Source organism: Plecotus auritus (genome assembly GCF_963455305.1).
Source record: "Plecotus auritus genome assembly, chromosome: 4".
Taxonomy (NCBI): domain Eukaryota; kingdom Metazoa; phylum Chordata; class Mammalia; order Chiroptera; family Vespertilionidae; genus Plecotus; species Plecotus auritus.
In genome coordinates this window covers 134,584,026-134,602,760 of record NC_137775.1, presented here as the reverse complement: position 1 = coordinate 134,602,760, position 18,735 = coordinate 134,584,026, and the positions used below count along the sequence as shown (strand labels likewise).

General features: G+C 44.9%; 1 protein-coding gene across 2 annotated transcripts in view; it reads right to left on the bottom strand.

Annotated features, from left to right (window-relative positions):
• TRIM24 (tripartite motif containing 24) overlaps nt 1-11,175 on the bottom strand; it is a 110,067-nt gene extending 98,892 nt beyond the window's left edge. The window contains exon 1 of one of the 2 annotated variants that reach the window (XM_080664852.1): nt 10,457-11,175. In XM_080664852.1, the coding sequence (XP_080520978.1) occupies nt 10,457-10,820 (364 nt within the window). In that variant the 5' untranslated portion in view covers nt 10,821-11,175. The remainder of the gene's footprint in view (nt 1-10,456) is intronic. The other variant, XM_080664853.1, reaches the window with a different exon arrangement.
• Between the last annotated feature and the right edge of the window lie 7,560 nt (nt 11,176-18,735).

Genomic DNA, 18,735 nt, shown 5'->3' with positions numbered 1-18,735 from the left:
TACACTATTTTTTATAGTAATGGAACAAGCTAATTAGAAAATCTACACTAATAAAAGAGAAACACGCAAATAGACCATCACTCTGCTACACCCTCCAGCCAATCAGAGTGATATGCAAATTAACCCAAAGATGGCGGTTAATTTGCATACGCAGGTGCAGAGCGAAGACTGAAGGCAGTGTAGAAGGAAGAGGGAGGGAAAGCGGAAAGCAAGGCAGCGGCGGCGGGAGGGAAAGCACGGGGCGGCAGCGGTGGCAGGAGTGGGAGGGAAGCCCGCCTTGGTGGGCTTCGCTCCCTTCTCTGCTTCGCTCAGGCCGCAGGAAGCCCTATTCTATCTTCCTGCAACGGGCCTCTAGTCTATATAATAAAAGCCTAAGCGACAGTTACGGCAGAACAACCAGACCGACCAGTCTCTATGATGCACACTAACCACCACAGGGCAGACACACAAGGCAGGGAGCGGGCCTAAGCCGGCAGTGAGACATCCCCCAAGGGATCCCGGACTGCAAGAGGGCACAGACTGGGCTGAGGGCCACAACACCCACCCCCGGGCACAAATTTTGTGCACCAGGCCTCTAGTACACCTATAAATTAACACACTTCTAAGCAATCCATATATCATAGGAAAAAATCATGACAAATTTTTAAATATTTTAGTGGAATATTAATAAAAACACAACACTAAATTTGAGGTGGCTAGAGGAAAAAAATATACCTTTAAAGCAGCAACAAACAATAAATAGAACAAAAAGCCAAAAGTCCCTTGATAAACTCTTAGTAATAGCAGCCAAAAAGAAAGAGTAAACATGAATTACAATTAATAGAAACAATAAAGGGGGCATCATTCAGCTCCTGAAAACATTAAAAGGATAAGAAACTATTGTGAACAAATTTATGCCAATAAGTATACCAATTAGACAAATCTGACAAATTTCTTAAATTTACCCAAGTAGAATTCAAGGAGAAACAGAAAATCTGAATAGCTGTGTGTCTATTAAAGACAATGAATTCCTAATAAAAAAACCTTTCCATAAAGAAAACTCCAACCCAAGATGGACTTATTAAATCCTGTCAAGTTTTTAAGGAAGAATACTCATTTTACAAAAATTCTTTCAGAAAAGAGAAAAGAGAACACCTCACACATTTGGAGACCAGTATTACCTGGGTATCAAAATCAGACAAAGATATAAGAAAACTCTATCACCAATATTCCTCATGAACATTAAAAATTTTCAAAATATCAACAAATCAGACATATGCAAAAAGGATAATACATTATGACCAAACTAGAGGCCCAGTGCATGAAATTTGTGCAGGGGGGGGGCTGTTCCTCAGCCCAGCATGCACCCTCTCCAGTCTGGGACACCTCGGGGGATGTCTGACTGCCAGTTTAGGCCCGACCCCTAAACCAGCAGTTGGACATCCCTCTCACAATCCAGACTGCTGGCTCCCAACCACTCATTTACCTGCCTGCCTGCCTGCCTGCCCCTAAGCACTTCTGCCTGCCAGTCTGACCACCCCTAACTACTCCCGTGCCGGCCTGATCGACGCCTAACTGCTCCCCTGCTGGTCCGATTGCCCCCAGCTGCCCTCCCCTGCTGGCCAGATTGCCCCGAACTGCCCTCCCCTGCAGGCATGGCCTCCCCCAACTGCCCCCCTCGCCAGCCCGGTTGCCCCTAACTGCCCTCCCCTGCAGGTCCGGTTGCCCCCAACTGCCCTCCCCTGCCAGCCCGGTCACCCCAATTGCCCTCCCCTGCCGGCCTGGTTGCCCCCAATTGCCCCTCCCCTGCCGGCCTGGTCCCCCCAACTGCCCTCCCCTGCAGGCCTGGTCCCCCCCAACTGCTTCCCCTGCAGGCCTGGTGCCCCCTAACTGACCTCCCTCCCCTGCAGGCCAGGTCGCCCCCAACCGCCCTCCCCTGCTGGCCTGGTTGCCCCTAACTGCCCTCCCATGCCGGCCTGGTCACCCCCAACTGCTCTCCCCTGCAGGCCTGTCGCCCCTAACTGCCCTCCCCTGCCAGCCCGGTCGCCCTGATCTAACCTCCCTTGCTTGCCTGGTCGCCCCTAACTGCCCTCCCCTGCCTGCCCGGTTGCCCTCATCTGCCCTCTCGTGCTTGCCTGGTCACCCCTAACTGCCCTCCCATGCCAGCCTGTTCGCTCCTAACTGCCCTCCCCTGTTGGCCTGATCTCCCACAACTACTCTCCCCTGCCGGCCATCTTGTGGTGGCCATCTTTGACCACATGGGGGTGGCCATCTTGTGCGAGGGTGTGACAGTCAATTTGCATATTACCTCTATATTATACAGGATAGAGGTGTATCCCAAAAATGCAAGATTGGTTTAACATCTGCAAATCTATGTAATTCTCCACATTAACAGAAAAAGAAAAAGAAAAATCAAACAATCATTTTAACAGATACTGTATAGAAAATGCATTTAACCAAATTCATTATCCATTCATAATAAAAACCATCAGCACACTGGGAATAGAAGGAAACTTCTTAATTCTAGTATTGGGCATCTATTAAAAAACTAACTGAGCCAATATATTATTAGTGAACAACCTGAATATTCTCCTAAAATCAGGAATAAGACAATAACATCATCTTTCATTTAATACTAAAATTAAACTTCTATTCAATATTGTACGGGAGGTTCTAGCTAGTGCAATAATGGAATAAAATTATAGAGGGCAAGAAAGAAGTGTAACTATACAAAAATAATCCACAAAAAACTACTAGATTTAATCATTAAATTTAGCAATATAAAGGATACAAGCAATATACAAGTCAATTATATTTCAATATACTAGCAACAATTAGAAATGAAAATTTAAAAACACCATTTACAATAACATTAAACATTATCATAAAATACCTTAGAATAAACTTCTGAAAAACTGTATACTACTACTTCAACTAAAGCATGCTGAGAAAAATTAGTGATCTAAATAAATGGGAGATAAAACATGTTCATGGATAAGAATAGTCAACATTAAGATCATCCTCCCCAAATTGTTATCCCGAATTCAATGCAATTCCAATCAAAATCAGTCTTTTGTGTAGAAACTGACAAGCTGATTCTAAAACTTACAAAGAAATGCAAATGACTTGGAAGAGCCAAAGCAATTTTGAAGGAGAACAAAACTGTCCAGTTTAAAATTTTACTTAAAACGTTAATATACAGATAGTACTGAAAGGACAGATCAATAGAAAAGAATTGAGTAACGAAATAGAACTATACATATTTGTTCAAATGACTTTTCATAAAGAATGCCAAAGTAATATAATGGGAAAGAACTCTTCAGTAAATGGTGCTTTAATATACGGTTAAGAATATGAACCTCAACACTACAACCTCACAAAAAAGTTACTCAAAATGGATTATAGATATAAGTATAAAAGCTTAACTATAAAAATAATAAAAGAGCCCTAGCTGCCGAAACCGGTTTGGCTCAGTGGATAGAGCGTCAGCCTGCGGACTGAAAGGTCCCAGGTTCGATTCCGGTCAAGGGCACGTACCTTGGTTGCGGGCACATCCCCAGTGGGAGGTGTGCAGGAGGCAGCTGATCGATCGTTTCTCTCTCATCGATGTTTCTAACTCTCTATCCCTCTCCCTTCCTCTCTGTAAAAAATCAATAAAATATATTTAAAAAAAAAAAAAAAAGAGCCCTAGCTAGTATGGCTCAATGGGTAAAGCATCGGCCTACGGACTGAAAGGTCTGGGGTTTGATTCTGGTCAAGGGCACATGCCTCAGTTGCAGGCTCCATCCCCAGTAGGGGTGTGAAGGAGGCAGCAGATCAGTGATTCTCTCTCATCATTGACGTTTCTATTTCTCTCTCCCTTCCTTTCTGAAATCAATAAAAATATATTTAAAAATAATAATAAAAATGAAAGAAAAAATGGGAGAAAATCTTAGTAAGCTTGGAGTAGGCACAGAATTTTTAGAAAACCACTAAACATGAAAGAAAAAAAAGAAAAACCCTGATAAACCAATCAAAATTTAACTTCAGCTCCTCAAAAGATACCATTTCAAAAGTAAAAAGGAATGCGAGAAAAAATACTTGCAATAAATGTATCTAACAGGACCAAGATGCAGTGTAAAGAAGTTTTACTTTTCAGTAAGACAAACCACCTAATTTTTTAAATCTGCAAAAGACTTAAATTTTACCAAAAGAGATATATGAATGGCCAATAAGCACAGAAAAGATGCTCATCATTATTCGTCAGGGAAATAAAAATTAAAACCATGATATACTCCATCACACAAACTAGAAGGCGAAAATTAAAGAATAATATCCAAATTGGCGAGGATGTGAACCAACTGGAACTCTCATACATTGCTGGAAGGAATGCAAAATGGTACAACCAGGGTAAATTCCCACTCTTAAGTATTTGCCCAAGGAAACAAAATATATCCACATAAAGAACTGCCCACAAATACTTATAAAATTGTATTCACAGAAGCCCCTAACTGAAAAAAAGTAGTAATTTCCATCAACAGGTAAATATTGTATATACTGTATATAGAACTGTTGTGTATAAAACTGATACAATATTTATCGACCTTAAATTCTATTTAATCCTTCCTCATATTTTGTACTCAAAAATGATTTATACTTTTTGCCAAGAACCAAAAGAAATCAGCTCCTAGAATTGAGTTCTATATATTATAGCGTTAGTAAAGTAGTCTAAGGAAACTGATGGATTCTTATATTTCACACTCCCTGGACAAATAATGTGACCCCTTTCAAACACTTCTGAGCACTTGTAAATTATACTTTAAAAAGTGTTTTTATTGATTTCAGAGAGGGAGAGAGAGATAGAAACATCAATGAGAATCACTGATTGGCTGCCTCCTGCATGGACCCTACTGGGGATCCAGCACCAGCATGTACCCTGACTGAAGGGAATCAGATGGTGATATCCTGGTTCATAAGTCAATGCTCAACCAGTGAGCAACACAGGCCGGGCTGCAATACTTTTTAAATTATAACATTTCTTTTTTAAAAGGTGAAGTATTATGTTGATTTTGATTATGAAAAATGTGTTAGAACTTATTTTCTATAAATTTCACTTAGGATAACATAGGGAGCACCAAAATTTAATAGAAAAGGAAAGTAGCCCTAGCCCAGGGGTGGACAAACTTTTTGACTCGAGGGCCACAATGGGTTCTTAAACTGGACCGGAGGGCTGGAACAAAAGCATGGATAGAGTGTTTGTGCGAACTAATATAAATTCAAAGTAAAGGAGCGGAGGGGAGAGCAAGAGAACCGGATAGAACAGCCGGATCCGGCCCGCGGGCCGTAGTTTGCCCACGGCTGCCCTAGCCGGTTTGGCTCAATGGACAGAGCATTGGCCTGCGGACCAAAGCGTCCCGGGTTCGATTCCGGTCAAGGGCACGTACCTCAGATGCAGACTCCTCCCTGGTCCCAGCCCTGGTCAGAGTGCTTGCAGGAGGCAACCAATCAATGTGTTTCACTTACTAGTACATCGATGTTTCTGTCTTTCCCTCTCTCTTCCACTCTCTCTAAAAATCAATTGAAAAATATCCTCGAATGAGAATAAACAAAAGAACTTTAAAAAAGAAAAGGAAAGTAGGCCTGATAGTACTCTACACCTGAATTTTGGTCATAATTTTCTACAGAATCCTTATGATCAACTATATTTTGATCTAAGGAAACACTAGGGCAGTGGTCGGCAAACTCATTAGTCAACAGAGCGGCAAACCGCGGCTCGCGAGCCACAGTTTGCCAACCACTGCACTAGGGTTTTATATTATACTCTGGAATTCTAAAACTATACCAAATTGGACTCCCTGGGGAGAGGGGCCTTGAAATCCAAATTTTAACAAGTGTACCAGGTGATTCTAGTAGCCAATATTTGAAAACCCCTATCTAAATCTAAAAGCTAAGAGTATAACTGGAACATGTTATGTGGCATACAGAAAGGGCTTGTGTGGTTATGTGGCCTACAGAAAGGGCCTGTGCGGATATGTCATTTTTTTCTTAATTACCTGCCAATATATAATACTAGAGAAACTTTACACAAAATTCAGACCTCAGACTTCGTTAAAGAAAAAAAATAATAAAAATCCTTCAACACTGGCCCTCCATTCTCACATGACAATCTGCTGGAGCTAAGTAGAATTTGCCACCTCCCACTCCCCCACCATTCCCTATTTGCAGGCTGACAATTCTCCATCTCAATTACCTGCTTAGCTCCTGCATGTATTGTAGTTTTTGATCCATGGTGCCTGTACCCACAAGTTAATTAAAAGAATCTTCATTAAAAAGGTTCATTAAGCCCAGACGGGTGTGGCTCAGTGGTTGAGTGGCGACCCAGGAACCAGGAGGTCACTGGTTTGATTGCCGGTCAGGGCATATGCCCGGGTTGCAGGCTTGATCCCCAGTGGGGGGGCATGCAGGAGGTAGCCTGTCGGTGATTCTCTCTCATCACTGATGTTTCTAGCTTTCTCTCCCTCTCCCTTCCTCTTTGAAATGTGTGTGTGTGTGTGTGTGTGTGTTCATCCTATCTAATAAAAGATAATATGCAAATTGACCATCACTCCAACATACAAAGACGGCCGCTCCCGTGTGGTCAAAGATGGATGCCCCCATGTGGACACAAGATGGCCAGCAGGGGAGGGCAGTTATAGGCGATCAAGCCAGCAGGCGAGGGCAGTTGGGAGGGACCAGTCCTGCAAGGGAGGGCAGTTGGGGGTGACCAGGCCGGCAGGAGAGGGCAGCTGGGGGGTGACCGGGCTGGCAGGGGAGGGCAGTTGGGGGGGGACCAGGCCTGCAGGGGAGGGCAGTTGAGGGGGACCAGACCGGCAGGGGAGGGCAGTTGGGGGTGACCAGGCCGGCAGGGGAGGGCAGTTGGGGGTGACCAGGCCGGCAGGGGAGGGCAGTTGGGGGTGACCAGGACGGCAGGGGAGGGCAGTTAGGGGCAATCAGGCTGGCAGGGGAGTGGTTAGGGGGTGATTAGGCTGGCAGGCAGAAGCGGTTAGGGGCAATGCAGTCAAACATCCCTCGAGGGGTTCCAGATTTGGAGAGGGTACAGGCTGGGCTGAGGGTCACCGCCCCCTGCACGAATCTTGTGCACCGGGGCTCTAGTCCTATCTAATGAAGAGAGAATGTGCTAATTGACCATCACTCCATCACAAAGATGGCTGCACCCACAGCTGAGGCCAAGTTCCCATAAGGAGCCTTAACAAGCAATCAGCAGGGACCTGAGGCTACGCCCTCCCCTGCCCCCCCCCCCCCCGCCCTGTGGGGCTTGACAGGGGACCTCAAGGAGCGCTTCCCATCCTGGTGCTGAGCTAGGGGACCTCAGGCTGCTCCCCCCACCCCAGCGCCAGGCCGAGGGACCTCAGGCCACGACCTCCACCAGGTGGGGCTTGACAGGGGACCTCAGACCGGCCGGCGGGGCTTGACAGGGGACCTCAGGCAGTGCCCCCTGCCCCAGCACTGGGCCAGGGGACCTGAGGCTGCACCCCCATCTGGCTGGGCTTGACAGGGGACCTTAGGCCGTGCCCCCCACCCAGCAGGGCTTGACGGGGGACTTCAAGCTGCACCCCCAGTGCTGGGTCGGGGAACTTAGGCCGTGCCCCCGCCCAGTCGGGCTTGACGGGGGACGTGAGGTTGCGCCCCCCCTCCCGGTGGGGCTTGATGGGGCACCTAAGGCTGCGCCCCCCTCCTGGCGGGGCTTGACAGAGGACCTCAAGGCACACCTCCTGCCCTGGTCTGGGCTGGGGGACCTCAGGCCACAACCTCAGGGGACCTGAGGCTACGTCCCTTGCCTGGCAGGGCTTGACAAGGGTGCGACTGGCCAGGTCTGGATCTAGCCCAATTGGGGTGGGGGGGGGGGGGGGCGGCCGGGTCTGGGTCTCACACGATTTTGAGGTGCATGTGGGTGGTCAGGGACTTGACTCTGGGTCCCATGGTGAGCCCCAGACTCTGACAGGAGGAAGGTTTTCATATACATTTTACTAATTTTCTTTCATCTCTGACACTTCTATTATAGAGAAAGGGCAAATAGCAATATTTAATTATTTCCTCTAATTAATCCCCTTTTAATGTGAACGAATTTTGTGCACCTGGTCATGAGTATACATATAAAAAAGAAGGTTCATTTAAGAGTTTATCAAATGGTCCAGCCTGTTAAGCGTCAAACCATGAACCAGGAGGTCACAGTTTGATTCCGGGTGGGGTCACGTCCTAGTTGCGAGCTCAATCCCCAGGAGGGGATGTGCAGGAGGCAGCCGATCAATAATTATCTCATCGTTGATGTTTCTCTTCTCTCCCTCTCCCTTCCTCTCTGAAATCAAGAAATTTTCTTAAAAAGTTCATCAAATGAACCCTATTTATTTAGTTCTAAAAATGTATTGTCTAAATTTTTATTTCAGCTTGTATTAAAATAAGTTTTCAAGGAGGTAATAAAGAAAGCATTCAAGTCAGTAAGATTCAGGATAATATTTTTAATTTATTGAAGATAACCCTAACTTTTTTTAGAGGTATACACCTCGAAAGTATTCATTTGTTAAAGCCTTTGCTTAGTATAAAACCAAAAACATTTATCTTTAAATTTAAATGCCTTCCTTGAACACTTGTATATAATACAAGCAAAAAGGTAAAAAATACTTGGAGACTGAAATTACATAGAGCATTCTGAGAAATGAAATTCAAACTTGTCTCAGAATTGAGAATCAGTACTTGTATTACCCATGTTCTCATTCATTCAGGTCTGAATGTCATGGCCAGGCACGAAATAAATCTTAATCCTAGAATTATGCAAAATTCAGGTCTTAATTGACTACTGGCCTGTTTAACCATTTAAAAAATGAAAGAAACCTTAAAATGTGTCTTAAAAAATTTAAGAACTAAGATTTCAGTTTCACCTGTACTAGCTTTCCAACAGGTGGGCCACATCTGAGCAAACTAGTGTGAAGACTGATATTTTACTCTACTTACAAGCTAACAAAGTAGCTTACCGTGGATGCTGGTAGAAGACATGAGATTCAGGTCACAGGCAAAGGGCAGTTTTTTACTTACAATAATTATATAAGACAAAGCACCAACATTTTGCACTGGTTATGAATCCCAGTTCCCACCAAGCAAAATGAAGAGGACCAGTAGACACAGGCAATGGGTTGAGTTACATGAGAAAAATCTATGCTGTGGGAACCCAAATCTTTTTTTTTCTCTTTTCTTTTTTTCTCACTGGGAACCCTAATCTTTATGATGAGCAGTAACCATGCCTTTTACTCCAAAGGGAGACATTTATCTTTATTATACTGGACCATATGCATGCCTGCGCTTTGCTCTGATGGAAGACACCATCTTCTAAGGCTGTTCCTTATACAAACATCCTTTTAAAATAGAAACAAAGGGCAGTCACTCTGCGGGCAGGACCTGCAGAAACAGAAAATTGTCTCCCTCAACCAGATACTGTTCTTAACATATAATTAAATGAGGAGTCTAACACTATAATCTATTTAAAACATTTATTTCATATATTCCTTGACCTAGCTCAATTATTTAATTAGCATTTCACCTCAAATTAAAAATGAATTCCCCCTTTTCAGTTACTTTGTATTTTTTAAATAAGGTGCTCAAGTATTTGCAATATTAAAATTGAAAAATCTCAAGTATCCTACTAGAAACAAATAATTACTGTACTTTAAATGTTTCAAACCTTTTAAAGCTAGCAATGGGAGCCACCTGTCAAAACTCTCAAGTATACAGTAACAAACACCACAAAGAGAACAGAAGCTTCAACATTTCCAGCTGTGGTCTACAAAATACAAGAAAATCCTGCACCCCGAGTCACTTTGTTCTATTTCTCTTTACCCTTTACCGACTCAAAATAAAATCTTGGATAAAGACAAGAAAACACCGTCTCATAGTTCCTTTGTCCACAGCAGAGAGAGAACTGGGTTCTCATTAAGGTAAAGAACTCGAAACATGCAAGACAGAGAAAAGACAACATCTGATCTGTAACCAACCATCAAAGAAAGTCACTACCACTTCATCCTCATCCCTCCTTCCCTCCTCCCACACACACACACACACACACACACAAAACGTGGGTATAGGCGAGATGATTAGGATCATATGCACCTGGACAAAGCTTTGGGGAGGCAGAGGGTAGCCGTTAACTAGATGCAGTTAGCAAAAAATCCGAGACACAGACAACAGCAGACTCCGACAGATTTTTCAAAAGTGCGGGTCGCCCGGAGGAGGCTGCTGAGGGGCAGAGCAGCGGCAGGAGCGCGGCCAAGTCCCCAGCGCCCGTGGAAGTTGCTCGCGGGGCGTGCGGGCCCTTCATGTCACCGCCGCCAACACAGACCCGCTTCCTCGCCCTTCCCCCGCCGCGCACCCCGGTCGGCGACATGACAGTGGGTCCCGCCGCGCAGGGGCGCCCGCCTCCCCTTCGCCCTCCCCCGCGCCCGCCTCTCACCTTGGGTGGCGAACGGCGAGGAGCCGCCGACCGGCGAGCCGGGGCCAGGGAGCAGCGACGGGGTCTCGGCCGAGCCCAGCATGGGCGCCGGCAGCATGAGGTAGCGCTGAGGCGCGGGCAGGCAGCGCTGGCAGAAGGAGTGCAGGCAGGGCAGCAGCTTGGGCGCCCGGCTCTGGATGTTCTGGTGGCACACGGCGCAAGTGTCCAACAGGTTGAGCCGGGCCGCCTCGCCTCCGCGCTCCGAGTCAGGGCCCTGCCGACTCTCGGCCTCGTTCTCTCCGCTCGGCGCTGCCGAGGGTCCCCCGGCGGCTGCCGCCGAAACCGCCGCGGCCGCCGTCGCCGCCTTCTCCACAGCCACCTCCATTGTCCTGCCCCCCGCCGCCGCCGCCACCGCCGGGGAAGGGGGAGCGCGGTCTCCGCACGCCGCCGCCGCCGCCGCGGCTCCCGACGACCTCCTCCTCCTCCTCACAGGCCGCTCGGGTGGCCCGCGGGAGAGGGAGGGAGGGAAGGAGAGCGGAGGAAGCCTTCTCGGGAACCGGGGATCCGCCTCCGGGTAGCGCGGCCTGAAAGGGGGATTCTGTCAGCGGGGACGGTTCCTCGCACCAGGGAGGCTGCGCTCCATCCGCTTCGCCAATGGCCGGGGAGCTCAACAAACCCGCCCAGCCCGGCCGAGCCTCCCCGCTTTTCTCTGGGGCCCCAGCCCACCTCGGTCCCGCCCCCGTCCCCGCCCTCTCTCCCAGCAACTGAAACAACGGCTGGCAGCGCGTCGTCCAATAGCCGCCGCGCCTGGCCAGAGGGCGGGGCCTCCCTTAGCCCGCGAGGCTCCGACGGCGCAGCGGGAGGCTGGGAGGTGGGAGGGCGCTCGTCCAGCCCCGCCCCTCAGGACTCTGGAACCGCGGCCTCTGATTGGGCCCTTGTATGCGTGCAGCTCCTCTGAAAAGATTAAGGGTTTACTTGTTCACCACCACCGCCTAATCCAGTCCGCCTGTGTTGGTTCCTCCTACAGGGTGGAGCTTCAACCGCGTCTATGAGTTAATTGACTGCTTTCAAAACTGGTTTTATTACTGCGGACGGGGACTTGTAGGAAGAGTGAGTATGGTGAGAGGGTCAGGTCCAAGGATGACAAAGTGGAGATAGTGACGAGCGAATAAGGAATGAATTTTAAAAATGGAAAATGTGGGAAAAAGATGTGGAGGCAGCATGGATTTTGCCACCTGAATGCACTAATCTATATGATGAGTGATGGAACATGAATAAGGGGAAGCTTCTCTTACAAGTAAGAAATTTTTTAAGAACTTCGCCACTGAAAAATTTAATTTTTTCAAGTCAATGATTTGCTTTTTAAGTGATTAAAAATGGATCATTTTCCAAGGAATTAAAATATAAAGATTGTTTGCAAATGTCGTTATTGCATATATGCATTACAAGAAATAAAAGTATTAATATATTCCAATAATTCATAAATTCAATATTCTTTTAATTCCCTCCCCCTCCTTTTACACACACATTTTCACTCAAGAAATAGACAAACTTTTAAGAAGCTTGAAGAATCGAGGTGGGGAAAACAAAGCTTTCTTATATACTAGTACACAAGACTTTAAAAGTTTGTATGGCGGTACCATGTTTAAGTACAAATAAAGTAGTGCTGGAACTTTGAGGTGAGTGGGGTGGAGTCAGAAAAGGTTTTGTTAAAATTGTAATGATTTTGGAAGAAGAAATGGCGGATAAACTCTAGGCATCCTAGCACACCCTCAAGACCTTACTTTCAAACAAGATTCCTCTCCTACCACCCTCTTTTCCAAACAGGTCATTAAATCCAATTTCCATAAGCCTCTTGAGTGAAGTCTCCCTCCCCTCCCCTCCCCTCCCCTCCCCTCCCCTCCCCTCCCCGTGGAAAATATTACATATGTCCCCCTTTTCCCTCCCCCATGCCCCTGGTTGAGCCACGTTCTTTAATGAACTCAAGTGCTATTTATTTTGTACGCTAGTAGTTTGTTAAATCTTAGTTTGCATAAGAATCACTGGCAGCTGGTTCTTTGCCCTGGCCAGGTGGGACAATTGTTAGAGCATCCTCCCACACACAAAATGGTTGCAGGTCCAATTCCTCCTGGTCAGGACAAATAACAAGGTTTCCAGTTCCATTACAGGTCAAGGTGCCTATAGGAGGCAACCAATAGATGTTTCTCTCTCATCAATGTTTCTCTCCCTCTTTCTCTTCCTCTCTCTCTAAAAATCAATAAGAACATACCCTAGGGTGAGCATTAAAATAATTAATACATAAATAAAAAGCAAATAAATAAATAAATAAAGCTGGTTTTTTGGACCCATCCCCATATTTACTTGTAGCAGCAAGCAGCATTTCATGATTTTATCTGGGTGCTCTATGGAGAAACAGTCTGAATTTTTTTACTGTCCTGCCCATTTCATTCCCATTCATCTCTCAAGCTGAAGCTCCCACTATTCCCATGCTTTAATTTTAATGCCTCCTGCTGAGCACATAATACCGTGTTTCCCTGAAAATAAGACAGTGTCTTACATTAATTTTTGCCCCCAAAGACACGCTAGGTCTTATTTTCAGGGGATGTCTTATTTTTCCATGAAGAAGAATACGGTACACATTTATTGTTAAATGAAAATAAAGGAAATTTATTACCTGTATATGGTACGGTAGTACAGTAGTTGTCAACACAAACCAGACAAACTGTGAATCCTACAGTATCAAGAATTTACTCATTTATTCAATGATAATCATGTCATCATCTTCTGGAACATCATCATAACAATCCAATTCCTGAATTTCCTGGTGAATTTCTTGTGACTCCATTTCTTTCAGAATCAGTGGAACAAATCTCTCAGGTTTAGCAATAGCACTGTCTTTAAATGAGTACTTCTTGTCAAGGTAGCCTGCTCGCAGTGCATTTGCAATGCAACTGTCAGTGATTTTCTCCCATGAATTCTTCACCCAAGTCACAACTTCTTGCAGTTTAGGTTTCACAAAGTTTCCACGCTAATTTCTCTCCATTCTATTTTCAATGTAGTCATTACTTTCCATGCGCAAATTGTCTTTGAATGGCTTGTTTATTGCAATATCAAGAGTCTGGAGATAGGCCGTCATTCCTGCGGGAATCATTATCTGATCTATTTTTCTTTCGTGAAGAAATGTCTTCATGTCTTTAGCGCGGTGAGTGCTGGCTGCATCCCAGGCTAGCAGACCTCTTTGGCTCCCTCGCATAACAAGCGGCAGCATTAAATCGACCCACTTTCTTATAACTGCTTGTTCAGTTTCAAGAATAAAAACGCCCAAAACACGTTCAATCTTTTCCTTCTTGCCCTTAGAAATGATTAAAGGTGGGATTTTAGTGCCATCCAGACGAATTGCCAAAATACAGGAAACACGTGCACTTTCGTAAGCAGTGGAGGGAATGTACGCCAAGGAGGCACCCGCTGTTCAATTGTTGTTTGACATTATTGGCCCATAAACACTGCAGTTTCATCCATAGCAATCATGTTGGAAAGATTGTATTTAGAGAAGTCAGCATCATCAATAAAGGACTTGAATGCAAGTGCTCGCTTAATAACTTGAGTATCTTCCAACCTAAACAATGTTGTAGATCTTCTTAAAGACAGTTCACTTCGCTGAAGGAAATTATCCAGCCAGTGTTGTGATGCTTTGAAGTCTTCGGGGACTATGTCAAACTGTGGTGCCATTGCAAGGGCAAATTCTTGAATCTGAGCCCTACTCACAACCAAAGCCTTTGCTCTCCTGTCAACAACCCATTCACAGATCAGGTCTTCTAGCTCGGAAAATAATGGTCGCCAACCTGATCCACACTTGCGCTTTTTAGCATTTCCCTTGTCCACTTGTTCAATGAGGTTACCATACTCTGCTCGCCATTTTCGGACCAATCGGATACTCAACATCTTCTCTTTGCAGAAAGCAGTAAGATTTTGGCCCCAAGAGTCTTCCATGATTCCTTTCTTGAACTCCACGGAGTAGCTTTTTCTTTTTGCGCTCATTTCTACCGTAGGGGAAAAAAAAAAGGAATTGGGGTATCAAGGTGGGGGGAGGGGGATCACTCAAAATGACACAGGGGGGATCAGAGGGGGGAATCAAAATGGCACAGGAGAATCAGAGGGGGGATTACCACTTTAGTAACCCCTTTTGATTCTCCTGTGTCATTTTGATTGCCCCCTCTGATCCTCCTGTGTCATTTTGATTGTCCCCTCTGATCCTCCTGTGTCATTTTAAGTGATCCCCCTCCCCCCACCCCTGTGCCACTGAACACCTTCACCAGATATCCCCCCTACCCCTTTATCAGACATTTACCCCCTGGGGCCTGCCTGGGGACTGTCACTGGGCTTGCTGGGGCCTGGATCTGGGCTGGAGCAGGGTCTGCTACTGACTGAGAACCTTCAGTCATCATGAAGGCGGCCGCGAGCATCAGGTAGTGTCACCAGAGACAGACCAGCACTCACCACCTTCGCCGCGTCCCGTCTGCTCTAATCCTCCTGTTCTTCTACACGCATCTGCAAAAGTCTCCTCCTCTCTCCCGCCCTGCGCTCACCGCTCACTCCGACCTCCGCTCCGCCTCCACACAGCAGTGATGTCAGGACTCCGCGTAACGTCACTGGTTGCTAGACGCCAGTCGGGGCGGCCCTAGCGACCAGTTTACAGTAAATTAATTTTCATTCTGAGACAGAGACTGGGGGCCTTATTTTCGGGAGATGCCTTATATTTCACTCAGAAGGAAACCTGTAAGTAGGTCTTATTTTCGGAGGATGTCTTATTTACGGGGAAACACTGTAGTACATTTCCCTTTGTTTTGGAATGCCCTTACTTCAAAATTCAGACTTACCTGTTGTCCTCCTAAAACACCTCAAAATTCATCACTTCTTCCCCAGTACTTTTTCTGTACCCTATTTTTTTGTAGCTGCACCTGGAAAATCTTTATATACTAGAAAAAAATATCTGTTACAAGTTAATGATTTTAATATGATAATTCATAAAGACAAGTCCTTCTTATTCCACCAAGTGGTTGCAGGTCCGATTTCTCCTGGTCAGGGCACATAAGACAGAATGAGAGATGAATTGGGGAGGCTTGTTTTGAAAGAATTCCATGAAATTTGCTATAACCCACTAGTTTAGTTTCTCAATTATAATGGATAATCAGTGTTAATTATCTTCTGTATTCCTAAACTTTGTAGTCTTTTGTAATAAAACAATCATATGTTTTACTTAATTCAAATAGAGATGGCTCTGAGTTTTTTAAAATCCAAAAAGTGAATTTATTCAAATCCTAGATTCTGGGCAGAGTAAGTGGATGCTCCCCGGAACAAACTGGTATTACAATTAAAATACAGAAAAACTTCCTGAATAATCAACAGAAAACTCGCAGGAGAGAACTCTGACACCTGAGGACTAAAAGTGGGGACCTCATAGAGACTGATAGGAGTGGTGGAGGTGCAAAAGGGCTGGTCGGGCACCCACAGACAGCAACTAGCAACTGAAGTCCGGAGAGATATCACAGCTGTGGGGGGGAGGGGGGTGCCACTGAGAACTTTGGAATCTAATCCCCGAGGTGGGCCCCCCATCAGAGAGCACCAAAACTGAGGAGGGTACCCACGTAACATCTGGCTGTGAAAAGCAGTGGGGTGCTGTCTGCCAGGGAGAGATGGCTGGAAATTTAGCACTGTCTTTGTGCCACGCCAGCATAGCCAAGGGTTCAGCGAGCCTGAGGGAGGGCTGGTGAAGGATGAAGAAAAAGACAGACAAAGAGAATAAGCTGGGTATATCAGCCGTGGGCAAACTATGGCCCGCGGGCCGGATCCAGCCCGTTCGGCTGTTCTATCCGGCCCGCGGAGCCCAAAGAGCGGAGGGTTCTCTTGCTCTCCCCTCCGCTCCTTTTCTTTGAATTTATATTAGTTCACAAAAACACTCCATCCATGCTTTTGTTCCGGCCCTCCGGTCCAGTTTAAGAACCCATTGTGGCCCTCGAGTCAAAAAGTTTGCCCACCCCTGGGGTGGATCTTCTGTGCCTGGCTGAGGCCACAGAACAGATCCAGACTGCAAGCTGATGGTTTATTTTATAGTCAGGGGTAAACAAGGTAATTTACAATGTTCTTATAAGTTTCACTTGTTTTGGCAGCACTTGCTGCACCTACCACAGCCCATTAGCTACCCAGCAAAGATCTAGGGAGCAGTCACAAGATCAAGCTTAATTATGCTTAGAGGGCTGTGCCCTGCAAGCTGGGACTTGTTTGGGACTTTGCCAGCAGGTCAGTCCGAGGCTTAACCCTATAACGGCTCCCTACATCTCGCCCTTCTTTTACTTTTAAGCTACTAATAATGGAAGTAAAACTTAAACATCAAGAACAAAGTTCTGACCATTAAAATATTAACAAAACAATGCCAGTGCAAAACCCAATAACAAAACAATGCAAATGCAAAACCCAGACATGGCTATTAATAAAACAATGCCAATGCAACACTACAATAATAGAGAAATCAAACTACAGTAACCTTTTTTTACTAAATGAAAGTTTCTTTTGCTGATTTATTCAAGAGTCCTCGGACTTGGCTGGGAAAGAGTTTGCAGAAGACTGACAGCTAACGAATGCTAGCATAGCCAGAAACATGATTGAGGGAGTAGCTTCCACTTCCTGCTTTTCTGCCATCTGCTGGGCCTCAGTTGTTAACTTCTTCAGCTGACGCCATGTTGGCACCTCGGTCTCTTGTGTAGCCTTCGTCATCTTCCTTTTCTGCTTTGCTGTCATCGGGGCAACTCTCAGTCTTTTGAACGATGGGACAAGGAACTTCTCTGGGTTCATTGTGGTGACGTAAACGCTCTGGCACCCAAATTGGCTGCGCTGCTCCTTCTGGAAAGATACAAACACAACCTCTTCCCCACATCATTACTGGATCTGGTCCAAACCATTGTCCAGTTTGTGCATCCTTCCATCGGGCTAACCCCGTGGAGGCTATTGTACAGGAGGCCCGATGCCTTTCAGCTGCTGTATGACCCTCTGCATTGCAATTCAAAAAATTTATACAAAAAACTGAAAGTATAAAGAACATGACTGAGTTTGTTTTGAGGTGACACATAACATCCGTCTCCCCCTTTCTGTTTTAGTAATTGCATTTTAAGAGTACGATTTTGCTCTTTCCACTATTGCTTGACCTTGAGGGTTGTAAGGGATACCAGTTTTATGGCAAATTTGATATTGCTGACAAAAATGTTGAAAAGCAGAACTAGTGTATTCGGGTCCATTGTCTGTCTTTAGCTCTAAGGGAGGACCTAGTACCGCAAAGGCAGCTAGGCAATGATTAATTACATGCTTGGCACTCTCTCCCGTTTGGGGAGTCCCAAAGATAAAGTGGGAGCAGGTATCTACATTAACATGTACCCATCTATGCTTACCAAATTCCAGTATGTGGGTGACATCCATTTGCCAAATTTGATTAGGTTTAAGACCCCTAGGATTAACCCCCAATGATTGTACAGGGCAATGAATTACACACTGAGAGCACTGCTTAACAATTTGATGAGCTTGCTCCCGAGAAATATTTAGTTACTTCATTTTGCCCTTCTTAGAGGCCAAAACCTTCATAACATTTAAAGTATATTTATTAATTTTTATTTGATAAGGTTTCCATGCAATTTCAAGTATATTAGATCTGTTAAATTAAAAAAGATTTCCTTTAAGAAGAGAGAATAAATTTCTTGTATTACTCCGGGCCCTTGGAGATTTCCAAGAATCATCTCTGTTAAAGCCTTGAAATTTTAACATGGAAAAAACCATCAAACAAATATCCATATATGATTTAAATATTATAATACCTTTTATAATTATCTTAAGATATCAATTAGATTTTAAACTAGTTTTTGCATAGAAAAATTTTGGTTGGGATCACAGAATTAATCCTCTTTTTTAATTAGACCAATAATAAGCAACTTATTTTGAATTCCTAATTATTAGAGAAAACACAACATTTTATTTTCTCAAAAATAAGTTCTTATACTTTAGGCATTTAATTACCACAACTATATAATTTCTCCTAATTTAATTTGCACTTTGAACTTTTAAAGCTGGCAGGTCAAATATATTTAGCATTTCCTAAATTAATAACACTTTACATTTTTAAGAAAAATACAAGACATAATCAATTAATAGCTTCAATTCTGTCCTCTAGGATTTTTATGAGGCAAATTTAAACTTTAATTTTTATTTACCAGTGGCTCTGGAAAACCAGGTTTGGTTTATTCCAATGTAAATTACCA